The following is a 15,763-nucleotide window of genomic DNA, read 5'->3' as shown; positions in this document are numbered from 1 at the left end:
AGCTGTTCCATCCTTTAGCCAGAGGTGGGGAACACCAGGCCTGAGGGCCCTATAAGGCCCGTGAAATCATTTGGTCTGACCCAGCCAAGACATCAGGGGTCAATTAATTAAATGTTTGACCAACTATAGCAGGCCAATTTGTAGGTTGATGATTAAAATATATATATATATATATATATATATATATATATATATATATATATATATATTATTGATTTTTTTACAGAGAGGAAGAGAGAGGGATAGAGAGTTAGAAACATCGATGAGACAGAATCATCGATCAGCTGCCTCTTGCACACACCCCCACTGGGGATGTGCCCACAACCAAGGTACATACCTTTGACCAGAATCGAACACGGGACCTTTCAGTCCGCAGGCTGATGCTCTATCCACTGAGCCAAACCGGTTTCGGCTGATGATTTTTTTAGAGCCTGAGAATTATGTTAAAAATATCCAAATGCCGCCGGGACCGGTTTGGCTCGGTGGATAGAGCGTCGGCTTGGGGACTGAAGGGACCTGGGTTCGATTCTGGTCAAGGGCATGTATGTACCTTGGTTGCGGGCATATCCCCAGTAGGGGGTGTGCAGGAGGCAACTGATCGATGACTCTCTCTCATCAATGTTTCTAACTCTCTATCTCTCTCCCTTCTTCTCTGTACAAAATCAATAAAATATATTTTTTAAAAAAATATCCAAATGCCCCTTGGCAGAAAAAAAGGTTCCCCACCCCTGCCTCAGGCAAAGGATGATGGTGGCTTAGACCTGGGTGGGAGCAGTGAAGGTAGAGGGGGGTGGGGTGGAAGGGAGCCATATTTAGAAGGTAAAACACAGAGGATGTAGTGCTGGATGGAAGTCGGGCTGAGGGTGGAGAAAGCAGCCCATGGCTCCCAGCCCAGAAAGGAATTCTGCATGGTTTCAGCACGTTCCCACAGGAACAGCAGCTAAGGTGGACTGGGCCACCGGCTGTCCCGATAGTCCCTTTATACCAACGCCACCTGGCAATCTATCTGTCACTGTCTTGGAGAACCAGGCGTGTGTAAGCTTCTGACATGCCGACAGAGTCCTCGAATTACTATTCTCTTCACATTTTAAGGATCTCTTCATTTTCCGTTCTTTTCCTAGATGGCATATGGTCAGAGGAAGCTCTCACTCACTCGGAGAATAGGCCACCACAGGCCAGTTCCACCTTAGCTGTGTGTGTGTGTGTGTGTGTGTGTGTGTGTGTGTGTGTTGGTGCATGCATACACATCCTTCAGAACTCAGCTAGAATGTCACCTCCTCCAGGAAGCCTTCCTCAACTCCCCACTAGGCTAGGTTAAGTGCCCTGGGTAGCAAGAGGTATTTTCCCATAATGGTCACAGCAGTATTTCCTGCCCCCCTGCCATGCAGAACCTGTATGTGTGTGTTTATGTGCGTGTGCCAACATGTGGACAATGGTACGCATACATCTTGTCATTTTTATAAAGCATAACAAGTTTCCAAGCTAAATATTTTTCTTTACCATTTTCATCAACACGGAGTAAGGTGAAAACCTTAGCGTTGACAGTTTAGATAGACCAGCTTTGGAATACAAATGTCTTTACATTTTGTAAAGTTTAACACGAAGGTAGGTCTTCTTAAGTAGGTCTTTTCTTCTAGGGGTGTCGAACTCAATCAGAGAAGGGGCCAAAATCTAAAATCCAGGCTAAATCGCGGGTCGAATGGTTTACTGAACAGTCATAAACTGTCATTGTGATGGAAACACAGTGGAGTGCAGTGATGACAGCGCAGTGCGGGCCACATTGCAAGGCCTGGCGGGACGGATTTGGCCCGCGGGCCTTGTGTTTGACACATGTGTCTTAGACAGTATTTTGGTGAGGTTGAGAAGACAAGATCAGAAGGTCCTGCTTTTATTATATTTTTAGCTGCTACCCAAATTTGTGGTAACTTGCTATATAGAAACTAGGGGCCCAGTGCACGAATTCGTGTACCTTGAAATGAACTGTGGGCCGTGAGGCTGCGGTGGGCACAGGGGCAGGTTTCGGCCCATCCTCCGCACCCTCGGTCCCCTTTCTGCCGGCAGTCCCGTTCCCAATGCCGCCACTCCCATGCACTGATGGTGCCAGGCCTACGCACACCCTTTGACAGTGCAGAGTGATTGGGGCTGGTACCAGCAGTGGGTTCAAGCGGGTCTGGTGCCGTCAAAGGATGTGAGCAGCATCTGCTGCCCTGATAACCCCTTAGGAGCAGGGGAGGTGGAGAAGCCCTCAGAGGTGCCGGCAGTGGGTGTGAGCAGCAACTCTAGCACCAGCTGTGGGTGCAAGCGGAGCCACTGCCAGCAGCAGGTGTGAGCGCCAGGCGGTACTGTGGCATGTGGGAGCAAAGAATTTTTAGTAACCACCAGAGGCTTGCCCTGATGACAGTGACTGGTGCCCAGCCTTGGTCTGGCACCCCCACTCACCTACTCCACACACCCCCCCCCATGGCCATTGCCCACCATGTTCCCCTCTCTGCTGCCGACACCCACCATGTTCCCCTGGTGGTCAGTGCACATCATAGCAACTGGTTGTTTGGTGTTCTGCCATTTGGTCTATTTGCATATTAGCCTTTTATTATATAGAATAAATAACTAATACTCCTATAAAGTAATCTTGTCAAAAATGTTTATCCTGTGATAACGATGTGTCATTGTATGTTTATCAATTTTATCACTGAGGTGGGGGATACTGATCATGGGAAGAATTATGCATGTGTGGGGGCAGGGGCATATGGGAAATCTCTCTGTACCTTACAATCAATTTTACTATGAACCTAAAACTACTCTAAAAAAAAAAAGTCTATTTTAAAAAATATTTATCCTGAGTCTAATCAAGTTTAAGATCAGGTTTGGCACACTTTCTTTCTTTCTTTTTTTTTTTTTTTTTTAATATATTTTATTGATTTTATACAGAGAGGAAGGGAGAGAGATAGAGAGTTAGAAACATCAATGAGAGAGTCATTGATCAGCTGCCTCTTGCACACCCCCTACCAGGGATATGACCGCAACCAAGGTACATGCCCTTGACCTGAATCGAACCCGGGACCCTTCAGTCCCCAAGCCGACGCTCTATCCATTGAGCCAAACCGGTCCCGGCTGGCATACTTTCCTGTAAAGGGCCAGACGGCGAATATTTTTGGCTTTGGGGTCATACATTTTATGTCACTGTAGCATGGAAGTCGCTTCAGGCAATAAGTAAATGATACACATGGTCATGTTCCAATAAAACTTTATTCACAAAAATAGTTGACAGGCTCACAGGCTGTGGTTTGCTGACTCCAGCTCTAGAATATAAGAGACTAAAGAGACAAAACAACTAAATACACTGCATGCACTACTCTTTATTGGGTCCCAGTTGGAAAGGAACAGCTAAAACATATGTTTTAGGGCTAATTAGGAAAATTAGGGATGCCCATTCAAAGATGTTAAATAATGATTATTAGTTTTCATAGGGGTGTGTGTGTGTGTGTGTGTGTGTGTATGGTTATGTAAGAGAATGACCTTATTCCTAAGAGATTTGTCCTGAAGTATTTACAGGTAATGTGTCTTGATGTCACTAGGGCTAGGCAAGTTTGTGCAAGTGTGGAGTCAAATTCCATTTTTATATAAAATGCTGATAGTGCCTGGTCAGTGTGGCTCAGTGGTTGAGCATCGACCCATGAGCAAGGAGGTCACATGTCTAGGTTGCAGGTTCAGTCCCCAGTAGGGAGCATGCAGGAGGCAGCCAATCAATGATTCTCTCATCATTGATATTTCTATCTCTCTTTCCCTTTCTCTTTCTTTTTCTGAAATCAATAAAAACATGTTAAAAATAAAATTAAAATGCTGATATTTTATTCATCATGCGTTTTAAAATTCATATTAATTTTTTAAAAACATGGTAATAAAATATTATTTATCTTGATTGCTGAGTTTTTTGGTGCCACTTTAAATGTTGTGCCTCGATGAGGGCCTTACTCACTCTCCTCACTTTGAAATGGTTTTAGCAGGAAATTGAGTGAAGAACAATGGTTGAATCTCAAAATGGTGAGTAAATGTATGTTCATTCTAATATTGCAACTCTGCTATAACCTTGAACATTTTTCAAGTTGAGATAAGCAAATAGTCTTTTGGCTTTGAAAATAAAGTAAAATTTAAAATAAATGTTAAGCCCTAACTGGTTTGGCTCAGTGGATAGAGCGTCAGTCTGCAGACTGAAGGGTCCCGGGTTCGATTCTGGTCAAGGGCATGTACCTTGGTTGTGGGCACCTCCCCAGTAGGGCGTGTGCAGGAGGCAGCCGATGGATGTTTCTCTCTCATCAATGTTTTATATATATATATATATATATATATATATATATATATATATATATATATTTTTTTTTTTTTTAATTGATTTTTTTACAGAGAGGAAAGGAGATAGAGAGCTAGAAACATTGATGAGAGAGAAACATGGACCAGCTGCCAATGTACATGCCCTTGACTGAAATTGAACCTGGGACCTTTCAGTCCACAGACCGACACTCCACTGAGCCAAACCGGTTTCGGCTCTCATCAATGTTTCTAACCTTCTATCCCTTTCCTTTCCTCTCTGTAAAAAAATCAATAAAATATATTTTAAAAAATAAAATTTAAAATACTACATTCATACAGAACAGAGTGGTAGTTGCCAAAGGTGGAGGGATAAGGGGTGGGTAAGATGCATAAGTATGGTCATAAACTTCCAGTTATAAAATAAATACTTCCTGGGGCTGTAATGTCCAACTTGATGTTAACAATACTGTAGCATATATTTTGAAAGTTGTTAAGAGGATAGATCTTAAAATTTCTCATCACAGGAAAAGAAGTTTTGTAACTTTGTGTGGTAATCTTATTGTGGTGGCAATTTTGTAACATCAAATCGTTATGTTGAAACTAATGTGATGTTATAGGTAAATTATACCTCAGTAAACAAAACAAAACAACAAAAGCAATTAAGACAAAATATCAACAACAGAAACAAACAAACGAAAGTAATTATAACTGTGCAGTGATGGATGTTAACTAGACTTATGTGATGTTCACTTTGCAATATATACATGTAATGAATCATATGTTATACACCTGAAACTAATATGTCACATGTCACTTATAGCTCAAGTTTTAAAAGTCTCTAGAATTTAACAAATTAACTTTTGCAACAGCTAGACGGGTTGTAGATTTCAATAGTCTTGGGACAATCCAGTTTATTTTGGTACTTGGGGAGTAATTGGTAAAAGCATCCCTTTTTCACTCCCAAAAAGTGTCCCTCTTTGGATTGATACATTACATGGTAATAAGAGAACAGCGTGAGGATTTTTATAACCCCACTCTCCTCCCGACTCCACCACAGCTGGGAGACCTAGGTAAGTCACTCCTCCACATACAGGGCTTGTCACACATTCACAGCAACCAAACTCTTTCTCAAGCGAAAACGCACTGCAGAGCCTCCAATATGAGCAACAATTCGGAACAGCATTTTATTAGTAAAAATTCCTTTAAAAAAAAAATCTTTTTTTAATATATATATTTCATTGATATTTTACAGAAAGGAAAGGAGAGAGATAGAGAGTTAGAAACATCGATGAGAGTCATCAACCAGCTATCTCTTGCACACCCTCTTACTGGGGATATGCCTGAAACCAAGGTATATGCCCTTGACCGGAATCGAACCCGGGACCCTTCAGTCCCCAGGCTGATGCTCTATCCACTGAGCCAAACCGGTTTCGGCTAAAAATTCCTTTTCTATGTTCAATTTAATATTTACCCACAGAGCAATCAATTTTCACTGAGGCTGTCGAGATGGACACATACGTGTTAAGCCAGAAATCTTACTTTGTCACACATCCACTTTGTTTCCTGACTGACAGAGAGCTGGTGGCAAAGAGTAAGTAATTTTTCAAGATGCCTCCTCCCCGTACTCCCCGTTCCCCCTCTAGCCCCCCCACAATCTAAGTTAAACGGAGATGGCAGAAGAATTCTAAGGTAGTTATCTCCAACACCTTAAAAACCTGCTGCCCAAATGCATCTGAGCATGCATTTCATAATTACAGTTTAACATGTTTTAAATGGAATTCGATGCTATATGCAGAACTGCCAGAGCCCTCCTTGGAAACAACTAAACACGATGTCAGTAAGGTCACATCTAGTTCTAAAGCTTCTGTTTTTCTAAGTTTACTTTTTTGTGAAATTCTGCCTATCGCAGAAGGAAGAAGGAATAGCACCCTACAGATTTGGACTCTCCTATTCTTCAACAAAAGCCCCAGAACCAAGTGGGACTTTCCAAAAACTGCAGACACAGAAGCCAGAGCTGCTTGAGTGGAATGGAGACAGTTCGACTGTTGAACTCGCACAGGGCAGAGATGGGCCAAAAGCAAATCAGGGAGGTATTGGCAGCTTTTTCCATCTGCTTCCACGAGCCTCCGGTTTTAAAGATTTTTTTTTAAAAAAAGCATTTTTATCCTCAAAGTTTGGGAGTTAGAGAGTAGAGATGGAAGAATTCTAACGAGTGTATTGTTTTAACGCCAGCTTGGGTCATGAAGTCAGCTTATGAATTAGAGAAACAGAGGCTGAATGTGTCTGGAGATGTAAATTTGAAGCAATTACCAACTTTTTAAAAATTGGGATATTTTGCCTAAAAGCCCAGACTTCTGGTTTGGCTCACAACAGAAAGCTCTGGCAAAAGCAGACTGCTTTCGTCATGGAGATTCTGAGATACAGTGGTGCCCATGCCCACCCTAGACTGAGCATGTGTCCTCCATGTACCCATTGTCTCCACTTTCAGCTCCTCACCCAGATGCATGATAATCATTAAGATTTTTCTCTGGCCCCTATGGAATAGATAGTTGTACTTGTGAGACTAAAATTGGAGCCAGAGGGGACAAGAAGGATGGTACAGAAAGGCTCCTGGTTCTTAGAGCTCATGCACCCAGGGCTATTAATTTAAGCAAGTCACAGCGAGGCTCAGCTACCTTACCTGTAAAATGGACGCAAAAACTCATGACCTTCCTGAAGTATGGGCTGTGATAAGGCTCAGACCATCCACATCTGCAGGTTGATCAGTCTCACATTCATCCATCCCCACTTTGCCTGGTACCAGTACCCCAGTTTCTTCCATTCTCAGTCCACATAGCTGGATGGTATGGATTCCATGCACAGCCCAAGTGGGCAGTTGGGTCAGTGGGTCAGTACGGTTTATCACAGTGCTGCGTTCTCTTAGACAATTGATTGGTTCCGGGATGGGCATATGAGCCAACTGAGATCAATAGAATCAAGGCCAGGATTTTAGTTCAAACTGTAGGGGAAGGGAAGTTCTCTTTTCTATTGAATTGGCTACCATGTTGCTAATCTAAGGATGGCAGGTCTGCAAATAGAGCCCACAACAAGGATACAGGAATGGAAAGGTATTGAGAAGCAAGGACTGGATCACATGATATGAGGCCTTGTGTCCAGCTATACGTCAATATATTATTTTCTTCACTTTAGCTAGATTGGAGCCTCATGCCCCCACAGGTAGTTCTACACTATCAGGCAGACTTGTGAGCGTTTGTTTGATTTGCATTCATTTCTCTGTGCACCCCCTAATCCTGAGTCCTGCAGTGCCCCTGCAGCAGCAGCCAACTCTTCTCTCTGCCTTGATTTGACCATCCATACTGCCTTCTTGAAGTTCTTGAGAGGGTCTTGTTGTGAGGTTCTTGATGAAGGGCACTGGAATCGTTCACGGATGAGATAGCCATGTCTGGTGGGGGCAATGAAGCCATTGGAGGTTGGGATGATTCTGTTCACTATGGCATGGACAAATTGGCTGGCCAGTAGGGTACCTGTGGGGGTTGGGGGGGAGGTCAGGGAAGCACAAATGAGAAAATCAGGGCCATAGAGATTCAATTTCACATGTTCAAGAGTTGGTTGCATGAAATCAAATATCTGCTATGCTCTTTACTTGGTCAAGCATGACATCTAATGTCTTGGAGTCCCTCTTGCTTCATCTGAAATATGAGAATTATAGCTGAAACTATGTGCTGTATCAGTTTCATCCCAGAGTGATCTTGGTGAATTATTATTATTTTATTGAAGGAAGAATAGAAAGAAATTCTGAACCTGCCCAGGATGGGCTTTTAAGGCCACAATTCACAGACCTCAGCTTTGGAGCCATGTGTCATTTTCCAGGTATCTTTGTTACACTAAAATAGATTACAATGTATTAGATTACAATGTATTGGATTACATGTATTGGATTGCAATGTATTCTATTATAATGTATTTGACTCTACCTAATGTTCATCCAGCCACTTACTTGCTTTGTGATCTTGGGATAGTCTTTTAACCTCTCTGAGCTTCTTCATTTGTCAAATGGCAATGTCACTTACCCTTCAGCCACTATCTATAGGAAACAGTGAATGAAGGTGAAAAAGGTGAGCATGGGGAGCAGGCAGACCAGCTCCAAATTCACTGTGTATCCTTGGGAAAGTCACCCCATCTCTCAGAGTATCAGCTTTTACTCTGTAAAATGAGGGTGACTGTTGAGAAAATTAAATGGCTCAGTGACAGTACCCAGTACAAAAGAAGAGTTGACTCTTATTAATATTCCCCTAGTGTAATATTGAACCAAGAGTTATGGGGTTTTCAATAGTTAGGCTGCTCCTAACTTTTACAGGGCCTGGTGCAAGAGAATGAATCAAGGCTCATATCCTATAAGAGACAATATGTAAATGTTGCAGATGCGGCTAATAAACTATTAAATGAAATATGTACTATCCTCCTACATTGATGGATATACCTTTGGAAGGTCAGGTTTAGGTTGAGAATTCTCAGTCTCTGCAGTTCCATGCTGGAAGGCAGTGGTGTGGGAGAGCCAACCTCCAGCTGTTTGTGGCTCAGCTCCCTTCTCTTCCCACTCCCAGCTCTATCCTAAACTCCTAGGGGCCTCAGATACCCAGATTCCCTGCACACACCTCATGGCTATCCCCTGAGCCTAGAGGTATGCACATTGGTTTCACGGCCCATCCTCAGAAGGATGGACCTGGGGAAGAGGCCTGCGTAGGCCCTAAAGAAGACTTCAGGCCAGATGGGGAGGGTGAGTTCCAAGTACCTGGAGCATGGGTCTAGACAAGGAGCTGTAACTGCAGGTAGGCCCGTCTCTTTGGTCTATAGAGACCTGAGAGGGAACCAGCTAGAGGAGGCCAGAATAGGGCCTCTAATGCCCACGGCCCAGGACAGGGCTTTCTTCTCCAGATGTAAGCTCAGTCTTGTTATCAAAGTAAAATGACTCACCATCCAGCACACTCCAGACAATTACGGAGCGATCCCTCAAGCCCGCGTACACATACTTGTCATCCTTGGAGAAGCAAGCACATTGGACTCCTGGGCAGTAAGAGTTCTGTTGAAAAAGACAGTGTGATCTTGATTTCAGACTGAAAGATACACAGGACGCCAGCCCCAAGGCATGTGTGTAAGAAGCAAGGCTGTAAGCACCCATGGAGGATGGACCCAGGGAAAACCTGGCGAAACAGGTGGTATTTGATATTTCCAGGATCAAAGTATGCCTTCACTGGCACTAGATGGTGCGTCTTAGAGATACTTTGCATTAGAGAGCAGGAATTCTAGGATTTAATTCTTAAATGGCCTCAGTTAGACAAGTATTAGCTATAATTGACTTTAATTAAAAGCTCTGTGTAAATGCAATATGGGCTCTTGGACTGGATCCTAGAATGAAAAAAGGGGAATTTGTCAAAAACGTACAGTCCCAAGAAAGTTGATAGTTTAGTTAGTAAAATATGATTAACATGTTAATTTCTTAGTTTTGACAAACACATTCTTTTTACATAAGGTACTAACATCAGGGGAAGCTGGGAGAAGGTTGAGTAAATGGGAACCGTTGTACTATCTGTAAACGTAAACTTTTCTGTCATTCTAAAATCATTCCAAAAATTGCCGGGACCAGTTTGGCTCAGTGGATAGAGCGTCGGCCTGTGGACTGAAAGGTCCCGGGTTTGATTCTGGTCAAGGGCATGTACCTTGGTAGCGGGCACATCCCCAGTAAGGGGTGTGCAGGAGGCAGTTGATCGATGATTCTCTCTCATCGATGCTTCTAACTATCTCTCTCCCTTCCTCTCTGTAAAAAATCAATAAAATATATATTTTTAAAAAAATTAAAAAAAAAATCATTCCAAAAATAAGTTTTTGTTGTTTTTAAATAAAAAACAAAACAAAAAAAAACCCAAAAAACAGAAAGCCAGGTGTGTTTACCCGTAACTGCAAAAGTGACATTTCCCATCTCAACAAGACAAAATATTACTTACATCCCAGCCTCATAGTGGCTTCATAAAAATAAACAGATCAGGAGGGACAAAGTTTTTTAAGATAAAACTATTTATACTCTGCTCACTTAATACAAGGTCAGCTCCCTGTATTTAACAATTTTTACATCTTGCAACCTAAGGTACAGCCTTTGCTACCCAACTGAAGAACTGGAATAATAACCCCAATGGTACAAGATCATTGTGAGGGTTAAATTAGAGAATATTTTAATATGTACATTTTTATAAAATATGTATATAATATGAATATATCTACAATAATAAAAGCATAATATGCTAATTAGATGGGACGTCCTTCTGGAAGAAGCCGGGGCTGCGAGGGAAGCCCGGGTCCCCGGTGCCAGAGGGAAGCTGGTGCTGGCAGGGGGAAGGAAGGCCTACTATTGCATGGATTTCGTGCATCAGGCTTCTAGTAAATATATAATATAGTTCTCCATAATATTAATAAAAAATTATAATAGCTTCTTGAGATAGGCAGTACTTTGTATATAAAGGAGTTACTGGTTTCCCTTTTCAGAGCTTTTGCAGCAACTGTTCCTTCTGCCTAGAATGCTACTCCACAGGACTTATTTGACCTTAACACAGTGGAGTGCACACTTAATAAATGCTACTTTCGCCCTGACCGGTTTGGCTCAGTGGATAGAGCATTGGCTTGTGGACTGAAGGGTTCCAGATTCAATTCCTGTCAGGGGCATGTGCCTTGGTTGCGGGCACATCCCCAGTGGGAGGTGTGCAGGAGGCAGCTGATCGGTGTTTCCCTCTCATCACTCTCTCCCTCTTCCTTTCTCTCGATGAAAAATCAATAAAATATATTAAAAAACAAACAAACAAACAAACAATATGCTCTCCTCCCGAGGCAAGCGCCTCACTTTTCTTACCCTAGTCCCGACCCTGGTCAATGCCCCGTGGTGTGTGCCCTTAACAAAGGACCCGGGTCATTCGCTTTCTAACACCAGGACCCGGCGTGGCCGCGTACCGTGCAGCTCATCTCGAACTTCCACTTGCACACGTCCAGGTCCCAGAGACACAGCAGGGCCTCCTCGGACCCGCTCACCGCCAGCTGCTCCTGGTGGCTGACCTCCACGCAGGTGACCCGGCTTCCGTGGGCCTCCAGGGGGAACACTTGGGAGCGCGCACACGCGTAGAGGAAGAGGTCGCCGTTGGTCATGCCGTACATCACGCGGCAGTCGGCCAGCACGGCCACGCTGGCTATGGTCGTGGGCAGCTGGGTGTAGAAGGTGTAGGTTGGCCCGTCGACGACCGGACAGGGGTCCCCAGGGTTAATGTCCAACACCAGGACGGTGCTGTCGTAGGCGATGGCCAGGCGCTCCTCGCCCTTGCTCAGGGCCATGCAGTTGACAGCTTTCCGGGCCTCCGGAGGGGGGATGCACATCACATCCTGGCGGGAGTCCAGGGGGAACACGAGGACGATGCCGGAAACCAGGCCCGTGAAAAGCAGCTTGGCCTGCTCGGCCACCTCCAGGCACCTGACCTCGTTGGAGGTGTCCAGGGCGTCTTGCTCTGCACCTGCCACAGGGAGGAGAGCACATCAGGAATGCTCATTCCATGTCTTTCCCTCCCCCCATTTTTTTTTAATGCTTTCATTAGACATGGGCTTCAACGCGGCTTCTGCAGGTTTCTCTGCTTCCACTCCTGCCACAAAACCATCCAAGGACCTAAAAATGAAAGTGATGCCCAGCCCATGTAGTGGTTGAGCGCCAACCTACGAACCAGGAGGTCACATTCCATTCCTGGTCAGGGCACATGCCCAGGGCTCAATCCCCACCTATAGGGCAGCAGGAGGCAGCCGATCAACGATTCTCTCTCATCTCTGTTTTTATCTCTTTCTCCCTTTCCCTTCCTTTCTGAAATCAATAAAAATATATTTGAAAAAATTTTTTAAAAAGAAAAGAAAATGACATCATATCGCCCTGGCTGGTGTTGCTAAGTGGTTAGAGCAACAGCCTGTGGACTGAAGAGTCACAGGTTCAATTCCCAGTCAAGGGCATGTACCTGGTTTCAGGTTTAATTCCTGGCCCTAGTTGGAGTATGGGCAGGAGGCAACCAATCTATGTTGTTTCACCTTGATGTTTCTGTTTCTTTTTCTCTCTCCCTTCCTTTTCCCCAAAAATCAATGGAAAAACATCCTTGGGTGAGGATTAATCAAAAAGAAAATAAAATTTCACCGTCTCACTGTTGTGCATACCACCAGTGACTTCCCACTCCTCTTCCATGACCTCTTTGAGCTCATCCCAAATGGTTCCTTTACAAACTTCTGTAAAGGCTAAAGAATAAATACTTGGGCATTTCAGACTATATGCTGTGGCAACCGTTGTATCCCCCAAACAGCAATATATAAACCCGTGGGTCTGTCTGGAATTGGCCTGAGGGCCGACTCCTCTCTTATCCCCCACCACACTCCGTTCCTTTTTCCTTGGTTTTGCCCCGAAACTAGCAGGCAAGCACCTCGAGAATCTGTCTGACTCACCCCCCAAAGCCTGGCACCACACAACCATCTGTCAAATCAGTGAATGCAGGAACTTGAGAATGATTTTCTTTTCTTACATTATTTTGTCATAAACAGGAAGTTATATTTCTATTCACACAGTGGGAGCAGATACTGTTGGTAAAACACCCAGGCTCCTTTTACTGGCCAGTTCACCTAGACCCGAGGTTTCCACTGCCCCTAAGAAGGGAAACTTCATCTGGAAACGCCTGGGGGCTATGCCCACCCCACCCCCAAGGGTGGCATCAGGCCAATGACCGCCTAATATGGGGTTCAAAGTGCTGGCCCCCTTGCTTTGAATGGGAAAACTCTGAGGTGCAATTTATGCACTAGAGCTCCCCGTGGAACCAGACTGAACCCCCTGTTCTTATTCAGCCCCTCCCCCCTGCTCCCTCACCACCTCCCAGGCTTCTCCTGGGAGATCCCCTCTATACACCACTTGGGCAAATCTCCCCATCACATGCCCTTCTTTCCCTGGAATCTGAACTAAAACAGAGACTGACAACCGGTTATCAATTGCCCTGTGCCAGAAATTTAAAAAACCAAATTCCTATCAGCCACTTACAATTTTACTGTAGTAGGAGGTGATATGGACTGAATGTCTGTGCCCCTCCCAAATTCTTAGGTTGAAATCCCAACTCCGAATGGTATTTGGAGGTGGGGTCATAGGGAGGAGAGTAGGTCCTGAGGGTGGGTCCTTGGGAGGTGATTAGGGGATTGGGTCACAGTAGAATGAGGGCCTCTTTAAGTGGTGACAACGTGCTCTCTCTTTGCTCTCTACCACGTGAAGGTCCAGTGAGAAGATGGCCGTCTGCAAACCAGGAGGAGAACCCTCACCAAATCCTGGGTCTGCCAACACTTGATTTTGGACTCCCAGACTCCAGAACGGGAAGGAATAAATGTCTGTTGTTTAAGCCTGCATCAAGAATGGATCATAACCCTAGCCCGTGTGCTCAGTGGGTAGAGCATCGGCTTGCAGACTGAAGGGTTCTGGGTTCGATTCCAGTCAAGGACTCTTACCTGGATTGTAGGCTCGATTCCCAGCCCTGGTAGGTTATGTGCTGGAGGCAGTGAGAGGGCCGGGCGGGGCGAGGATAAAACTCCTGACTCCACTGTGGGGCAGGGCGGAGTTATCCTCCATTTTGTAACTGAACCCTAGCCCTCACCCAGCCAATCAGGGTCAGCCGAAGCAGTGACATCACCACCAGAGTAAAACCCCGGGGCTTGGCGACGTTCGCTCTCTCTTCCGCCATGCTGTTGACGTGCTAGCATGGAAGAGGCTTTTTTGTTTATTGCATCGGACTCTGCTCCCTGGTGGTCCTTGCGGATCACGAAGTCTGGGCGTAACAGCAACCCATCAATAGGTCTCTCTTACATCTATGTTTCTCTCTTGTATCTCTCCCTCCAGCCCCGCTTCCATTCTCTAAAAATCAATGGAAAAATATCCTAGGTAGAGGATTAACAAAAAAAACAAACAAAAAAAAAATTAAGAATGGATCCTAACCTGGTGGGTGTGGCTCAGTGGTTGAGCATCAGCCTATGAACCAGGAGGTCATGGTTTGATTCCCAGTCAAGGTACATGCCTGGGTTTTGGGCTGGATCCCCCATGTGGGGTGCGTAGGAGGCAGCCAATCCATGATTCTCTCATCATTGATGTTTCTATCTCTCTCCCCCTCTGAAATCAATTTAAAAAAAAAAAAAAAAAAAGGAATGGATCATAGAAATGCTTATTCCAAAGTTTTCATCATCCATAAGCTTCAGTTGGCTCTGCAAGTTTCCGTTTCCATTATCCCAATTGATAGTAATTCTGTTATAGCGGCCCAAAGAGAAGAAGACAGGACTCCAGTGCTTACCCACACACACTGACCGTGCTTATACAAACCTTCTGCCAAATCCCAAATGGTGACTTTGCTTTTGTCCCCGATTTTGGGGAAGTAAATGTAGCTTCCATTGTGTGACACAGCAGTGAGGCCAGTGCGGTCCAGGAATGGGGCAGGGGTTCGTGGCTTCCGAGTGTAAGTGAGATCCCAGACTTTGAAGGATGAGGACTGCTGGGAAGCGGATGCCACCAGAGCCCCACCCTGGGCCAGCAGGCTCATGGGGGCCCCCACACCTTCCAGGATGTCCAGCAGGGTCCCCTGTTCTGACAGACTCCACACCTGAGGATGGAGAGCAGAGGGGCAGAGCTGACTTCTTCCTTATGCAGCAATAGCTTGAAAATATGCTTAAGTTCATTTGTCCAACTAAGATGAATTCTTAGGCTGAGGTTCAAAGGCCTTTGGGGTGGCATCCCTACATCTCACCAGTCTACCATCATGACAGTTCTCAAAGTGTGTTCCAGGGAACCCCCGAAGAGTACCCCCCTCCCCCCGCCTTTTCTGCAAAAGCAAGACTATTTTCATAACAATTCTAAGATATTATTGCTTATTCCATTCTCTTCCTCTTATGAGCAAACAGTGGAGTTTTCCAGAGTTATGGGACATGTGATATTATAACAGATAGGAGTATGCAGAATCAATTAGGAGAGTCCAATAGTCTGTTAAGTCAGACGTGAAAGAGACTTGCCAAAGTGTGAAATAATGACACTCTTCTGGTAAGTTATTTGGTTTGTTTCAGAAAATGGAATTATTTTCATACAAGTAAGATATTATGTTGACATTTCATGTTACTGAATTAATGGATAAGTACTTTTGGATTTCCTTATTTTTAATTTTTAATATGGTAATTGCCAATAAGATCTAAAGGCAATGTGGGATTCTGAGTTAGGTCCTGGAATAGAAAAGAAGTACAGCTGGCCTGGTGTGGTTCAGTGGTTGAGCATCTACCTCTGAATCAGGAGGTCATGGTTCATTCCTGGTCAGGGCACATTCTCTGGGTTGTGGGCTTGGTCCCCAGTAGGGGCATGCAGGAGGCAGATCAATGATTCTCA

At 44.6% G+C, this 15,763-nt stretch overlaps 1 protein-coding gene across 2 annotated transcripts in view; it reads right to left on the bottom strand.

The window, feature by feature from the left end:
- Positions 1-6,079: 6,079 nt before the first annotated feature.
- The window catches only part of NWD1 (NACHT and WD repeat domain containing 1), a 63,073-nt gene continuing 53,389 nt past the window's right edge, over positions 6,080-15,763 (bottom strand). For both annotated transcript variants that reach the window (XM_045573563.1, XM_036416011.2), the window contains 4 exons: positions 14,717-14,993; positions 11,305-11,855; positions 9,283-9,388; positions 6,080-7,832 (listed from right to left, as the gene is read on the bottom strand). In XM_045573563.1, coding sequence (XP_045429519.1) covers positions 7,531-7,832; positions 9,283-9,388; positions 11,305-11,855; positions 14,717-14,993 — 1,236 coding nt within the window. In that variant the 3' untranslated portion in view covers positions 6,080-7,530. The remainder of the gene's footprint in view (positions 7,833-9,282; positions 9,389-11,304; positions 11,856-14,716; positions 14,994-15,763) is intronic.

The sequence above is a fragment of the Pipistrellus kuhlii genome, unplaced genomic scaffold (assembly GCF_014108245.1).
Source record: "Pipistrellus kuhlii isolate mPipKuh1 unplaced genomic scaffold, mPipKuh1.p scaffold_m20_p_52, whole genome shotgun sequence".
Lineage (NCBI taxonomy): Eukaryota > Metazoa > Chordata > Mammalia > Chiroptera > Vespertilionidae > Pipistrellus > Pipistrellus kuhlii.
This window is presented reverse-complemented; position numbering and strand designations above follow the sequence as displayed.